The 14,797-nt window shown below is 43.8% G+C and overlaps 1 protein-coding gene across 2 annotated transcripts in view; it reads right to left on the reverse strand.

Moving 5' to 3' along the window:
- Positions 1 to 14,072, reverse strand: part of LOC117952083 (A disintegrin and metalloproteinase with thrombospondin motifs 2-like) — a 104,539-nt gene extending 90,467 nt beyond the window's left edge. Inside the window, exons 1-2 of one of the 2 annotated variants that reach the window (XM_034884181.1) lie at positions 13,782 to 13,869; positions 11,509 to 11,918 (exon numbers count right to left, since the gene is read on the reverse strand). In XM_034884181.1, coding sequence (XP_034740072.1) covers positions 11,509 to 11,918; positions 13,782 to 13,869 — 498 coding nt within the window. Of the gene's footprint in view, positions 1 to 11,508; positions 11,919 to 13,781 lie in introns of both variants that reach the window. The other variant, XM_034884182.1, reaches the window with a different exon arrangement.
- Between the last annotated feature and the right edge of the window lie 725 nt (positions 14,073 to 14,797).

Raw genomic sequence — 14,797 nt, forward strand, 5'->3', positions numbered from 1 at the left:
ATAGTTGTACACCTTAATGCACTTTGTAACACACTAAGCCACACACCCTTTAACACACACCGATGACATAACAGTGTAGAAGGGCCTTAACATCCTTCTGAAAACATTAACATGGTTCTTTATTGATCCCTGATCGGCATTTCTTTCCTCTTTCCAGGGAGGCCAGAGGCTGGATTGGCTACATGCAGCAGTAAGCAAGCAGCTAATAAGGACTTTTGCTCAAGGACACTCCAGCAGAACAGAGGCTAATTGAGGGTTAAATCGGATACTTATAAAAAGGGCTGGGCGATATGTATACTGTATATGGACTATATAAAACACTGATCATGAAAATTGATCGAAATGAGCTTTTAATTTTGACTATCATAAAAAAAATAAAAAATAATAACAATAATAAAAAAGGCAACAGCAGCAGCCAAAGCGCACCTCACCGGCTTGTAGCATGCAGCTAAAGACACATAGTAAAGTTGGCTTACCGGTAGCATGCAGCTATTCTTTTCCAGAAAACCACAGCCACTACTTCATGGCATGTTCATGTGCATCTCGCCAAACTAATGGTGCATTCAATTGAACTTTGTTCATCTTGTAAAACTCAAACTGCTGTTGTTATGTATCCTTCTGCCATCTAGTGGCACTTATTGTGGCATTGCTGTCACTGCTGAAAAGAAAATGTGTAAATCAAAAATGGAATTTTGACCTCAAAATTGAAAGTAAAATCAAATTGTGGATATGGAGAACGTACTAACCCAATCCCAGCACAGTAACTATAGAATTAAGCTGCATCCGGGCAGTCAGTCTTTTAGGAGACAGCCCCCTTCATAACGAGGGACAGTGGGGCAGGAGTGAGCTTAACACACCACATGCTATTGTCCAGGGGTCAGAGGTTGGAAAGTTACATGGGAGAGATGAGTACGCCAGGTGTGGGGCAAAACGTAGGATAAATTCCCTTAAAGTCCAGCACGAAGAACATTATGTGCCACAAAGATTGCAAATACCACGAAATGCACTAATCACCAGAAGCATTATCAGCATTACCATTACATGCAAACATTGCACCAGTAATTAGACCTTTTCCTGGCAATGTGCAAATTAATCACACATGCAGATGCTTTAAAAAAAAGCAAAAGACATTATTCTGATTGGTATCATTATAAATGAGGGATTTTAACGGATGAATAAGATATACGCTTTAATCACTACATATTTTCGGATTCAGAAGGATTTTGACTGACAGGATTGTGTTTATTTTTGTGTGATTATGTATTTAAATAGCTTTTCTGGATGCAGCTCACATTATTCCTGGTCAGTAGGGGTGGGGGGAAATCAATACACCATAGTATCTCAATATTTTCCGTGGCAATACTGTATTAATACACAGATGCCAATAATCAATGTTCTATAATATTTGTGTTCGTTAGTTTGTCTGCTTGACAATCATATTTTGCAGCAATAAAATTGAAGTAAGATGAACAAACAGAGACATTTATTTATCTTTTTAGATAAAACAAACATTGACAATGTTTCCTTTTGGGAACATAATTTGAAATTGTGAAAAAAGTTGCAGAATATTGCAAAATGATAATATTGTATCATGACAGAAATACTGTGATGATATTGTATGGTAAGACCTCTGGTGAGTCCCACCCCTACCGGTCAGGTTCTCAAATCTCTTACTATTGTGATAAACATATTGTGATAAATATCACCTTATCCCCCTGCCGTTTGTTGTTGATAAAGTGCTTGATGGGGATTGACCCTGCTGATCCAGAAGACACATCCAGCACACTTCTGAAGCCCAACTACACAGTAACTCAATCTCACACAGAGCTATACATGGACAAGGTCATCTCAGAGTCTCCATGACATTTGGCAAACTGATTACATAATTGTAAGGCAGTATCCAAAGCTTTTCTTGTACACTCTGGCAGACGATCAGTCACTGTGATCAAAGTGCTAGATGTGTTTCTTTGTTTCTGCTACTTCACTCCAGCCCCCACAGAGTCAGTTATTAGAATACAATATATTATTATATAATATATTACATATGCTGGTACACTAACAATTCCCGAGGTCCTCATGCACTGGCCATAAAAAAAAAAAAACATAATACACTGGGAGAGAAAATGTGATTATTTCTCTATTGCAGAAAACAAAAACAGGCAGGCCTAGTTAGATGAGGAGGGTGTGAGTTTCTGTTATGAGGTGCGATTCTTGGCTTAGCTGCTTGCTGCAGTAAGCGCCAAGCAAAATGCTTTTCTTTTTTTCAAATGCACAAAGAGAGAGATGTAGACGGACATACAGACAGGCTCAGTTTTGTTTTGTTTTTCTTTCCATTGAGGAACATGCAAACAGAAAATACAAATGAGACCGCTAAACAATTCAATCCAGTGGAAAAACAAATTTAACTAATTAGAATTAGAGTGTAGGGGGTTTAAGTATGCACTCATGCAGTGAAAGCAACCGGCAAACATAAAATATCCATGATCAATAAGAGAAGTGTACTAGCTTCTTGAAGCAGGCTATTGAACTTAGCTGAGAGAAGGAGACAATGGAAAGTGATTTTTTTTGTTTTCATGCTAATCAAGTAGAGTGTCTCCTCCCTCCCTCCATACACTCCATCCCTTCTGACTGAGCACTGAACAGTGAGCAGGTGGCGACGGTTATGATGATGTTGCTGCTGCTGTTCTTGTTTAGGTTTGGGCACATTAAGATTCCACCGTGCTCTTCCTGCCTCACCATTTGTGTTACTGTCATTTTCCTCCACCTACCCTCCTTTCTCTCTCATCCTAACTCTCTCTCATGTTGTGATGTGTTTTTTAGGGATGTACGGGGAAAACTTTAAGATCACAGGTACAAAAACAATCTTTAAAAAAAAAACTTAAGTTATTAGTATTTGCGTCCAAAAGGATTTGCAAAGGACTCAAAACGCTACTTCATGGTCCAGGCCTATAGGGGGCGCTGTTACTGTTACACAAATTCACTAACAGAGAAGAAGAGGCGGAGCATGCTCATAAAGCTTACACGCTGTATACAAACAGACGGTATATTTTGCCCTAATAAACCTAATAATATCTTCCAACGGGAAAACAAGCATGTAGTCCACCATTGCTGTTGTTGATATGAGACATCGTTGAGAGGTGAGAGGCTAGAGGTCGAGGGGTGCGGCGATGACATCATTAATACGCAAGTACGCGGCTTCCAAATAAAGACGCAAGGGCGGCAGTTTCAAATATTTTCACCCTGGCACCAGGTTTCTAAAAAGTGAGTTTTCAGGCAGTGCATTTGGGGGATTCGTGTGGACCGTGTGGATGGCCCCTAAGAGTACCAAGCCACATATGCGGCGGCGGGGAGGTAAAACAAGGCAGCCACAGGAGGGCTGGGTCAGCCAGGGCTCGGCAGGCAGAAGGTTTGATAAAACGCTGGAACTGTTTCCAAGATCTTCCACAAAGGCATATGGGGGCTGTTAGCTCGAGAACTGCTGATGTGGATAGCATCAATCAGTTTCCTGCACTGCCCTGCGGTCTGTGGGACTTGCTGGCTGAGTGATTGACTGACTGACAGGCAAGCTGGGCTTTAGATAATTAACTATGTTGGTCCATGAAACAGTTGATCTTCTAGTTGTGACCTCCGATTCTTCAAAATACGCAAGACATGATACCATGAAATGCTTTATGTCCATTTATTTGAAATTCGGGTGTTTTGCACTCCACTGTCCACATGGCAATCATGGGAGGAGAGTCGCAATGTTTTGGGATCATTGTGATTAACACGGTGACTACTCTACCCACACAAACAGAAACTCAATATACAAAGATATTTGGTCTGCCTTTTGTATATATACGGATCACCACTCTGCACCTCTCAGACAACTTAATTGCACCTATACATTGGGATGAAGGTAAAGTAATTTCATCACGTTCTATTGTGGCTGGCACAGCTGTTATGAATTCAGAAAAAATGTGACTATCTGAGAAGATAATTCATTAATCATTATTGTACACCCTATGTTTTTTCCACAACCACTCGCCTTTTGTGACAAAACACACTTCACGTAGTACTGTATATGAACCGAAATAACAAGCAATGAGTACGCACTGGTCATTGTACTGTTAAACATACAGCCCAAAGTCTGGGATTTTACCATGACATCATGGAATCCAGGAAACATGGTCCATCCTCACTACGGCATCATATCCGGGAGCTGATTTTAGTATCAAAACAACCTGCTGTTATCGTGACATCACAGAGGTGTTTCCCTATAATCATTGGGGTTCCACTGTTCCATTTTCTCGAATGAATCCTGTTATTTCAACCACTCAAACAAACTCAAACGTGTGCTCTGAGCCAGCACTCTGTGAATGACAGAGAGCGAGACAAAGAGAGTCAAGGGGGCTGGTTAAGTGCACTGAGTGAGCGGCAGTAATCACAGCTCTGGTAAAAGCACTCCTTTGCTCTGTATAGTGTTCCTCAGAACGGCCCAGGTCTCTGTCTGTCTGACTCTCTCGCTCTCTCTCCCACCCTCACTTCCTCTATTTTCTCTCTCTGTCTGATAATAGCTCTAGATTGAGTAATTGTATGTTTGAGCGGAGCTACACTGCAGGGGTAGAACCTGCAATCAGATACCGAGAACATGTTTCTCTCGCTCGCTGTCTGTCTCTCACACCATTCATACCATGCCTCAGCAGTCTGGCCTCTCCACACCCGGCCCTCCCTCCAGCCATGCGGTTCCTTCAGGCGTTCCTCAACCACCACTCCTCCACTTTTTTTGTATCCTCAACATACACGCAGTCTCCTCTACACAGCTAGTGAGGGCTGGGGTCAACAGCTGTGAGCCGTGCTGTAATTGATGTCATCATTTCAATTTGAGCTGATTACAGTTCAGAGCTGCTTATCGTGTGACCCGGGGTGGAATAACACACTGTAGGGCCCATTGAGCTGCCACGCCTGACCAAGCTAAACTGCCGGGCTGGATAGATGAATGGATGGGTTGGCTCAGCCCAGGGCAGCCTTTTCTATTGACTCCTACTACGGAGGTAATGACTGAGCCTATTCCAGTGGCATGGCTGGCACAAGTATCTGTGTTGCTGCCATTTAGCGTAGTGCTGGGGCTATTATTGTGAAAGGCCTGCCTCTTTGTCAACACACTCACACATGACAAAGAGCTCTGCTGGCACAGAACTGGGCGTATGCAGTGTGTATGTTTAGTGGCTTTGTAATTAAGTAACATTTAAACCTTATTAATTGTAGTCATATAACAACAACACCACCATTCAATTCAATTAGTAATGTACCCTGAAAGGCAGTTTGTGTAGTGTTTGCAAAGAATGTGACATCTCATTGCACCCGCCACAGAAAAGACATAAATAACAACACCTGTCAATGCTGGGAAAAACTGGCGTTTCTCCTTGCTGTTCATGTTGAATCTTTTCAATGAAAGCTCCAAAATAACAACGCTGCCTCCCAGCATTCCTACTGTGCACTAACAACACACATGAACAGACTGAAGAACACAGCCATACATAAATACGGCATGTCAGAATATACAAAGGGCAACACCTGCACATGATCTGGGCTAATTATCTAATGATGATGCACATACTATGAAAATATCAGGCATAAAACCAACATCCTTAAGTTAGTAACACCCAGATCCACTTTCTTGGTTCTTAACTTTTTAATGCATAGCCAGTGGGCAATACCCTTAACCCTCAACACCACTTGTCTGAGCAACAATTGGGAGCAGAGCTGCTGCTAAAAACAGACAAAAGACTGATCACTAAAGGAACACTGTCTCTTTCTTTTTGGAATCTGTGGGTGTTGGGGAGCAAAAAGCTGTCTGCCACATCTTTTTCTTTCGCTTTCTCTGTCATTTTCCTGACTTTCTTTTAATGCCATCATTAGGAAAGCTTGCCTGCTTGCTGCTACCGCTGCTGGCCAAGAAACACGAGACAGAGAGAGTGAAAGAAGGTAAAGAGCGAAAGGAATGACGGGTGGAGACATTAAGAGAAATGTGTGCACAGGTTTTTTGTCATGCAGCGAGGTAAATTTGGTTCATGGGAACTTTGCGTTGGCTGCTGTCTGTCCCTGCTGTGTGTCAGAGCATCTGGCCATACAGTAGGTGTGGCGCGTGCTGGAGCACATGATTCCCACTTCAGCAAAGGTGTGTAATGTGCATGCACATATGAAAGTGAACAACCTGTGTGCTGTCATCCAAGTGTCCACCCATCTGAATTTTATGAGTAAACCCCTTCCTCTGTTACAAACTCATGTCATGAAGATCACTTGTCACCCATCTGAATCGCATTTCAGCTGGAAATAAAGCTGGATCTCATTTCTGGCTTTTCCCCGTGCACGCCTATCAGCTACACAGACCTGTGTGACCTCCTGTTCCCACGGTAACCTGAAGCTGCCCTAGAATTTGTCAGAAGTTGCTGATTGTAAGGGGTGCTGTGGCCCATCTGGAAAACAGGCTCCTCACACTAGAGACAGATATCTAGATGTGTTTATGGTTTGAAGGTTAAGTAGATGTTGGTGGAAGATGGTGATTCTTAAAACTTTTAGAAATTATTTTACTCTATTACCTTCTGTCTGTTTTTTTTTTAAGTATCTTCTGTCAAAAATGTAAATATGTCAACACATAAACATATACAATAATATGAATTAAATATAAATTGGTCTATTTGTGAAAAAATATTAACACATTGACGATAAGCTTACTATTGATAAGGTAGCCACTATGATAGAAAAAATGTGAAATTACACCCCGATCTAATCTATATCACCGATGTTTCATTTACGGTGTAGTTCCGGTGCCACTGGAAAATCAGCCGGATGTCCCTCCCTTTTCTTTGTGTTGGCATTCTAAGCTCTGCTCGATTTATGGGCACTATGGTTAACTGGTCCTCAGATCTCTGCAGGGTAAATCCAGACGGCTAGGTAGACTATCTTTCCAATCTGAGTTTTCTGGTGCACGACTAAAACAACCTTTGAACGTACACATGTTCCACCCAAACAGGTTCCTTCCAGAGGCTATTTTGCAGCGGCACCGTTGCTCCATCTGGCTCTTAGCGCCACCCAAGACGATTGTGATTGGTTTAAAGAAATGCCAATAAACCAGTGGAATGTTATGCGGACTAGCCAGACCCTACTCCGCAGCGCTGTGGAGGTAGGTCTGGCAAAACGAGACTACCTTCTGTCTATTCATACTTTCAATTTAACTCATTGCATTTTTTCTGAAGATGGTCTATTCATGATTATTTTCTTTTTCTTTCTTTCTTTCTTTCTTTCCTTCTTTCTGTCCTTCTTTCTCTGTTTTAACTCTTGCTGGGTCACATTGGTGCATGCTGAGCATTCAGAGTTTAGAAATGGTCACAAAATACTAATCACTCAACAGAATCTCTGTGTGTTTGTGGCAACATAAATGATAAAACCACTTGAACAATGAAATCATGACAGAGAACTTGCTCTGACTATGCTCTAGTAAACAATGCTCATAAACAGCCGCCTTACTGACTTTCATAGAAAATAAAAAATAAAAAAAATATATATATATATATATATATACACAAGAGGCTCTGATTTATTTGATGAAAATAAATGAACTTCCAAAGTGAAAGTCATTGCATTCCTGGCATCAGACTTTGTAAGCACCCTTTGTACAGTGTGACAGTCCCTAATAGCACGTCACCGCGACAGAATTATATAGCGTGGAGAAATACGGTATAATAGCCATAACTCCCATCACTATATCTCTGTCTCTTCTAGAAAAATGAAAAGCCACTATGCTGACACTTAACATTCCACATAAGTCCTACGCATGCACACACACACACACACACACACCATACTGTACAGTGTGCTGCCTCCCCTCAACCGTCCAGAGAACTAACCAACTAATCACAGCTTCTGTTCACAGAAATCCAATTCCCTCCAAAGGTCATTAGTCAATTCAAAAGTTTTCTTTGCCCTCTTCATCTTCCCTCCTTTGCCTCTTTATTATTATTTTCTTGTATTTTGGTTTGAACCCTATCTGCCCCCGTCTTGGCTCTCTTCCTCCTTCCCCTCATCACACACCTTGGATCATAGCCAGCAAGAGGTTCTTGGCTGTAAAAGGCAACGCAGGGCAGAAAAGGGTCTAACCAGGTGGCTGGGTCACGGAGGAAGTGGGCACAGCAGGGCAGAGCGGGCTCCGCTGGGTATAAAAAAGCAGATGCAGGCAGAGCTTTGGTAGAACCTGACAGAGCTTGGCTATATTTCTTGTGGGGATGCACCGAATCCAGATTTTTGGGGTATGTGGAATACCGAATCCACTGGTTAAGATCCTGCCAAATTCGAGTACCGAATTCTACTCCCATCCTCAGTCCATAAACACAGTAAACACATTAATGTAGTAAACAACGTCTATGACCAGGGGTGTCGGACTGAGGGGGAAAAAAGGGACTCAGTACCCAGGGCCCTCATGTGAGGAGGGCCCAAAAAGACGCATGGATGGGAAGGGGGCCCATTGAAAATGCCTTTCTACAGGGCCCAGAATTTTGGGCTACGCCCGTCCGCGGCTTTTAAAATAGTTACATGCAACAACCTAATGTGGAATTCATATGCTCTTTTAAGGAAAGCACATCGCTATTGCCAGATTTTTGCTAACCAGTGTATGATGAAGGCATGTTGGGTGGGTGAAGTTACAAAGCTAACGTTAACTAACGAGCAGCAGCTGGCAGTTCAGACGGTAAGGACACTCATTCACCGAGAGAACAGCTGAGAGCCCGGCAGAGGCACTGTCTGGTTAACAGCGGTCACTGTCCTTCCTTTGCAGTACCTCAAGTTGCTGAATTTTGGCTGCTGTCTGTAGAGTCCTTAATGCACACTTTGTATTCTTTTGGATATTTCATGCGCAAACGTTTTAACAGTGGCAATGTTGTGTAATATTTAGGTTCCTTGTCACCACGAGACAAATCGGCATTGCAAACTGATCATGTAGCTCAACTTGAAATACGTTTTTTGACTAAAAATACTGCCAAAGAACACTTTTTCTGATCACAAGTTCCATTTTCACTTTCTCACAGCCTACTGCATTGAACGGTCCACCTACGTAAACACATTCCCGTAACAAACGGCGACCAGCGTAGTGCTCGTAGTGCAAGCGTAGGGTTCGGTTGGAAAAGGTTCTAAGGTTCGGCAGAAACCAAACCCTTCCAAAAAAAACAATACTCAGCCAAATCCGGAACCGAATCCTGGAATCGGTGCATCCCTAATTTCTTGGCTTGCCTGAGGAGGTTGTAAGAATTGATTAGTAATGACAGGAATTGCTCAGAGGCACGGAGAAACAAATTAAATATAAGTGGACAGCACTAATGTGATTATATGAAAAGGGCTTTTCCTTTTTTGACTTTTTGGTGTGGCGATTCCAGCACTGATGAATAATTTGTCCAATACAATTTCATTGTTAACGGCATTCTTTTAGTCCTCAGCAATTTTAACAAGTCCGATTCTAAACCGCCTCAACAAACATGATTTTAAAGGATATATTCACATTGTTCACAGCACTCACATGCTCATAATTCCTTCTGTCCATACGAGCCCTGAAGAGATCCCTTTCTAATGAATCTTTAATGTAAGCGTTGGGGGACAACATCCTCAGTCCTTATCCAGCAGGAATTTAGCTGGAGCCAGTATAAATACATCAGCAGTCTGAGTTAGATAAAGGGACTATTTTCATATATCACGTTCTTTTTCAAATAAAATTCCTTATGTGTCATCGTTTAATGTTTTCTTGCTGAACTGTGGTGGAGGGACTGTAAAAAAAAAAAGACGTCATTTTGTACGTCATTCAGACCATAACTCCACTTGATTCATCTAACTTGGATTGCTAAAGTTTTATAGTAGCTTTGACTGCACTTAAGGTGCCCTGTGAAGTTATGTAAACATTCAGTATTATTCACCAAAATGTATTGTGTGAATCCTTGAGGCCTGACAGCTGTGTTAAATGCATTTACTTCATCATAAAACTTGCAGTCTTCTGCTACATTACCACCACCAATTGTCCAACAGTGGAATAGTGTAAAACTGGCAGCAATACTGTGCATTGCGTTGCCCACAAGCTCTTGTGCATACATATCCATCCTTGTGCATGTGCATGATACAAACAAAATGAGGACCTAATTGTAACACAACAATTATTAGAGTTAACAAACACTGTTTCAACGTACACATGGGCATGTGAGGATTATTATATGGCAGACAGACATAGAAACATGCGACCCCATCCTTTTAAATCTTGGCAGTGCATTCAGCCACTTAGGTGCTAACTGGTAATGTTTAATTTATTTATTTAACAACTACACTTTGACAGCCACCTTTCCTAGGAATTGCCAATAGAATGGCAGAATGACGGGCCGGCGCGAGCAGCAGTAGCAGTGAGTTGCTGCTGGCTGGTGTCAGGCTAAGTGGGCATGTCAGGCCTGTGCTGTCCTGGCTCCCTGCCTGTTCTCTCAGCTGCTTGCTCAGTCCCCTGTGTCCTCAACCCTAAACGGATCCAGTCGCTGCTACTCAGCTCCAGTGGCGGGCTGATCTGGCTAACTAATGAACACTTCCTAATGAGGGGAACTCCTCCCCCCCAATCTCATCGTTCCCAGTACACAAGCTTTGCCCATTTCTACTCCTATTTCATTTTTTCCCCTGCCCCAAGGCTTATCTTTTGTACTTGTCCCTTACACCTCATCCTCTGGGCACTGGTCTCCATCTTTCTACATCCTCTCATCGCAGCAGTTCCTGTGCACAATCTTCACACGATCTTTCTCTCACTTCTCTCCCTTGCAGACAGCCATTCACCAACTGTTTGCCATCTCTTTTCCTCTATTCATCGTCAGCTCTATTAAAAGCATTTACAATTCAGGCTATTTCAGCAACTGTTGTGCAACCAAAATATTATATGGTGGCAGCTTCAATTCCAATGCTGATGTAGTGTCTGCTATTTGTACAAGGCTTCATCCTCGGTATATAGTGAGCATTACAAGCCAGCTAAATGTTATTCTAAAAGCATTGTGCTGACATATCATACATATTGAGGTTATCTGTGAAATATCAGTGTACTGCTTTAATATTCCATTCCTCCTTTTACTTGAGCAAACTAAAAGGGGCAGAGGACAGAGGGATGAAAACGTGACTCAGGCATTTTTCATGGCAGGCTTGGTGTTACAACCAGTTCAGAGGAGAAAAGCAGTGTAAATCATACGTTTGACCCTATTACAACCTCTGAGCTATGGGGTCAACCAGAAAGACTCACCAGGGACAGAGAAGGGGGCGAGGGGCAAAAATCTATTGCTTTTGTTAATATGTTAAAATTTCATATCAACCTTTTTCAAACAAAGAGCTCCCCTACAAACTTAGACATCCATTATCTGCTCTCTTGTGTCAGCTCGTGGCCCTCTGTCCACAGGCATCTTCACAGCGAGCTCAGTAAACATTTGAGCAGTTAGACAGATAAGAGTTAACACAGGTTTGTTCACTCACCAGGCCGTCACAGTTGCTGATAGCCACAGTGGCTCCTGGTGTGTCTGTGATGTCCCCCACGTACAAGCATTCATCGTGCAGTGGCTCAGAGTGCTGGGCGCTGTCGCTGTCATCATGCCACTCCATCTTGGCTCCGGGGGCCACCAGCCTGGCATTGTGGCGCAAGCGCAGGTGGAACTCCCGGCCGAAGATGGTAACATTGTAGTAAAGCCTTTCCCGAAAGGCCGCAGGCTCTCCTTTTGGTCCTTCCCACTCATCATTGCCTACTCCTACCTCCCTCTTCCGGCGCCTACGGGACTGCCCTCCTGCCATTCGGCCAGCTGAGACGGCGTGTGACAGGAAGCGGCCCTCTGCGTCCACACTGATCGGCCTCACCAGTCCATACTCCCCCAGGACATGCTGCAGGGAGTCTGGGAACAGGACAGTTAAGGGGAGAGAGAGAGGGGATGATGGGGGAGAGGAGAGAGGAGAACATGAGGCAAGGACAGGTGCAAGAGGGAAAAATGGTTATGAAAATGTGGAAAAGGATGAGAAGGAAGACAATCAAAGATTGAAGATAACAAAAAGAAACCACAGCATGGAGAGGAGGAAATGTCATGGAAAAAGTGGGCCGGATAAACAGTTGAGAAAATGGGGAGTCATGTGTGCAGTGTGAATAGGAGAAAGAAAAAAGACGTGGAAGGTAAAATAAGGGATTAGAAAACTGTCAAGCGTGCCATGGAATTCTTTATTCTGAATCATAATAATTAATAAAAGAAATAAAAGCGTTAACCTTTTACTCACACACTCTCTCTAAAAGTAACCTCAGTACAGTCCACACACACACACACACACACACACACACACACACAAACACACTTTGTGTAATTCAATAGCAGTAAAGATGGAGATACAAAATACAGTGAAAGCCCATGGAGCTCAGCCCTCAGGTCAATATGCCTATTCACTGGCAATGCCAATACACCTTCGTTCACTGCAGGACCTCCTTCAGGTGTGTGTTTATTCAGTCGGACACACACACACACACACACACACACACACACACACACACACACACAGAGCCCCACCCATGAACCCAGAGGCGACCCCGGTGCACGGCACTGTGCGTTTGCAAACGGCAGCCTCAGCAGTGCGCGCTGCGCTTCTGACACCTTCTGTGCCCTTCTACCGCCAACAGGAAAGCCAGTACAAGATCAAGGTGCTAATTGCGGCGTTCTCACGCTGTTTTCTCTCTGTCAGGCTGCTCGATCGAGGACAGTGATTTCTATAACCTCGACACTGACTGAATAAAAAAAGGAAAACCAAACCCTCTTATTAAGCGCTTTCTATATGATGCACACTGTAATGTATTTTGCAATCATTTCTTCTATAATCATCATAATGTTAAATTATCATTATTGTAAATTAACTACATACTAATGGATGCACTGTGAGTGATGACACCTAAAGACAGTTCATGCCTCTGACATTGACTTGGATTAGGGACATTTCACTGACTGGGACAACACTGGTGCATTTTTTAGGCAACCTGAGAAATGCTCCCTGCGTGCGCACACACACACACACACACACACACACACACACACACACACACACACACACACACACACACACACACACCCCTAAGGCCACTTTAAGGTGTCAATGCCATCAGAGTCAAAGACAGTTATGCTATCATCTCATAGTCTATGTGGTCCTCAGGTGCACTTAGTATTATTATTTTTTTGTAAAAGTTTGCTGAATGATAAATCCCAAAACACTGTTAGTGTGTCCTGAGCCTCCATGCCAGAGGAATGATTTGATAATAGTGTGATCGATAGGCCGACATCCGACTCCTGCGTTCTGTGACAGATCGATAAATGCGACAGCGGCAAAATCTGATAATGTTGGGCTACTTCCCTGCAAAATCCGACAGTAAACCGGCGCATCTGATGCCCCTTTACACCCCAGACAACATTATCCCCTGGTTGGAGAAAGCATATCACAACACTGCTTGCACCGCTGAGGGACTTCCAGAAACACCCTGCAAACACAGCAGGACGCACAGAAGTTGCAAACGCGTCCTACACTGTTGTTTTCAAAAACTGCAAAAGCATGCCAAAAATTAGACACAAGAAGGAAACTGGATAGTGTTTTTGCCGAGCTACGCTGAGCTCCAGACTTCCAGTGAGCGCATGGAGAGCCCCGTGCAGTCCCGCTGATAAGAGATCAGCAGATACGTAAAACAACATAAACACTGACCACGTTTAAAACTGTAGGTCTACTGTACGTACCAACGCTACTGGCGATGTAAAGGCCGCTGGTGTGCAGCAGAAAGGCCGGTAGAATAATTAGGACAGTAAATCCAGGCGAGAGACCCATGGCAGCTCCGAACTGCGCAGGTGAGAGAGTGGGACTCCGGGCTCCAGTGTGGTGAAGTTCCCCGCCTGGCGCGACCAGCCACGCCACGACAGCAACAGCACAGCAGCCCGCAACTAGACTGCCAAGTGCACCGGGAGAGACGGAGCTCTCCTCCCCTCTCTCTCTCTCTTGCTCTCCGCCGAGGTCTCTCTTTCTCTCTCTCTCTCTCTCTCTCTCGCGCGCGCTCTCTCTCTCTCTCTCTCTCTCTCTCTCTCCCACACACACACTCCAACTCAACTCTCCTCCTCTCTTTCCTCCTATGTCTCTTTCTCTCAACTCCACTCTCACATTGTGCGTGCTCCCCGTTTCTTTGCCTGCTCTGACAACTCCCAGACTCTCTACACGCTCACACACACATACACACAAACCGGGCACCGGGCGCCCACACACTGGCTGTGTGTCTCTCCTGTGTAGATGAGAGGATTTTTCAGAGAGCGCTGGCCGTGCTTCAGACAGACTGACTGACAGGCCCGCTGACAGCTCGCATCGACACGAAAATGCAGTGAAATTAACGGACAAGCTGCTTTATCCCAACTCTTCATTTTTTAATGCAACTTGGAGGCGCTCTCTGGTATGAAAACTACTGTTCAACTCTCCCCTCCGCTGATCCCCGATGTGCTGCAAGCATTGCCTAAACTTTGAATATCCCGTCAAGTGTCCCGGCCTGTGTGAGCAGCTGCGCCCCGTGTGGCTCACTAGCGGAACCGCATAGGGCCCAAGGGTCCAATTTACAGACAGAAGAAAAATTCTTACTAGCCATAACCTGCTTGCCCTCATTTAATACATCATTTACCCCTCTTGACCACTAATCTGAGTTGGTTGCTAACACTGATGATCAGCAAAAGGCGAACAACTGATAAGAACAGAAATGGTTTCATTTTGATTTGCT

Source organism: Etheostoma cragini, chromosome 10, assembly GCF_013103735.1.
Source record: "Etheostoma cragini isolate CJK2018 chromosome 10, CSU_Ecrag_1.0, whole genome shotgun sequence".
NCBI lineage: Eukaryota > Metazoa > Chordata > Actinopteri > Perciformes > Percidae > Etheostoma > Etheostoma cragini.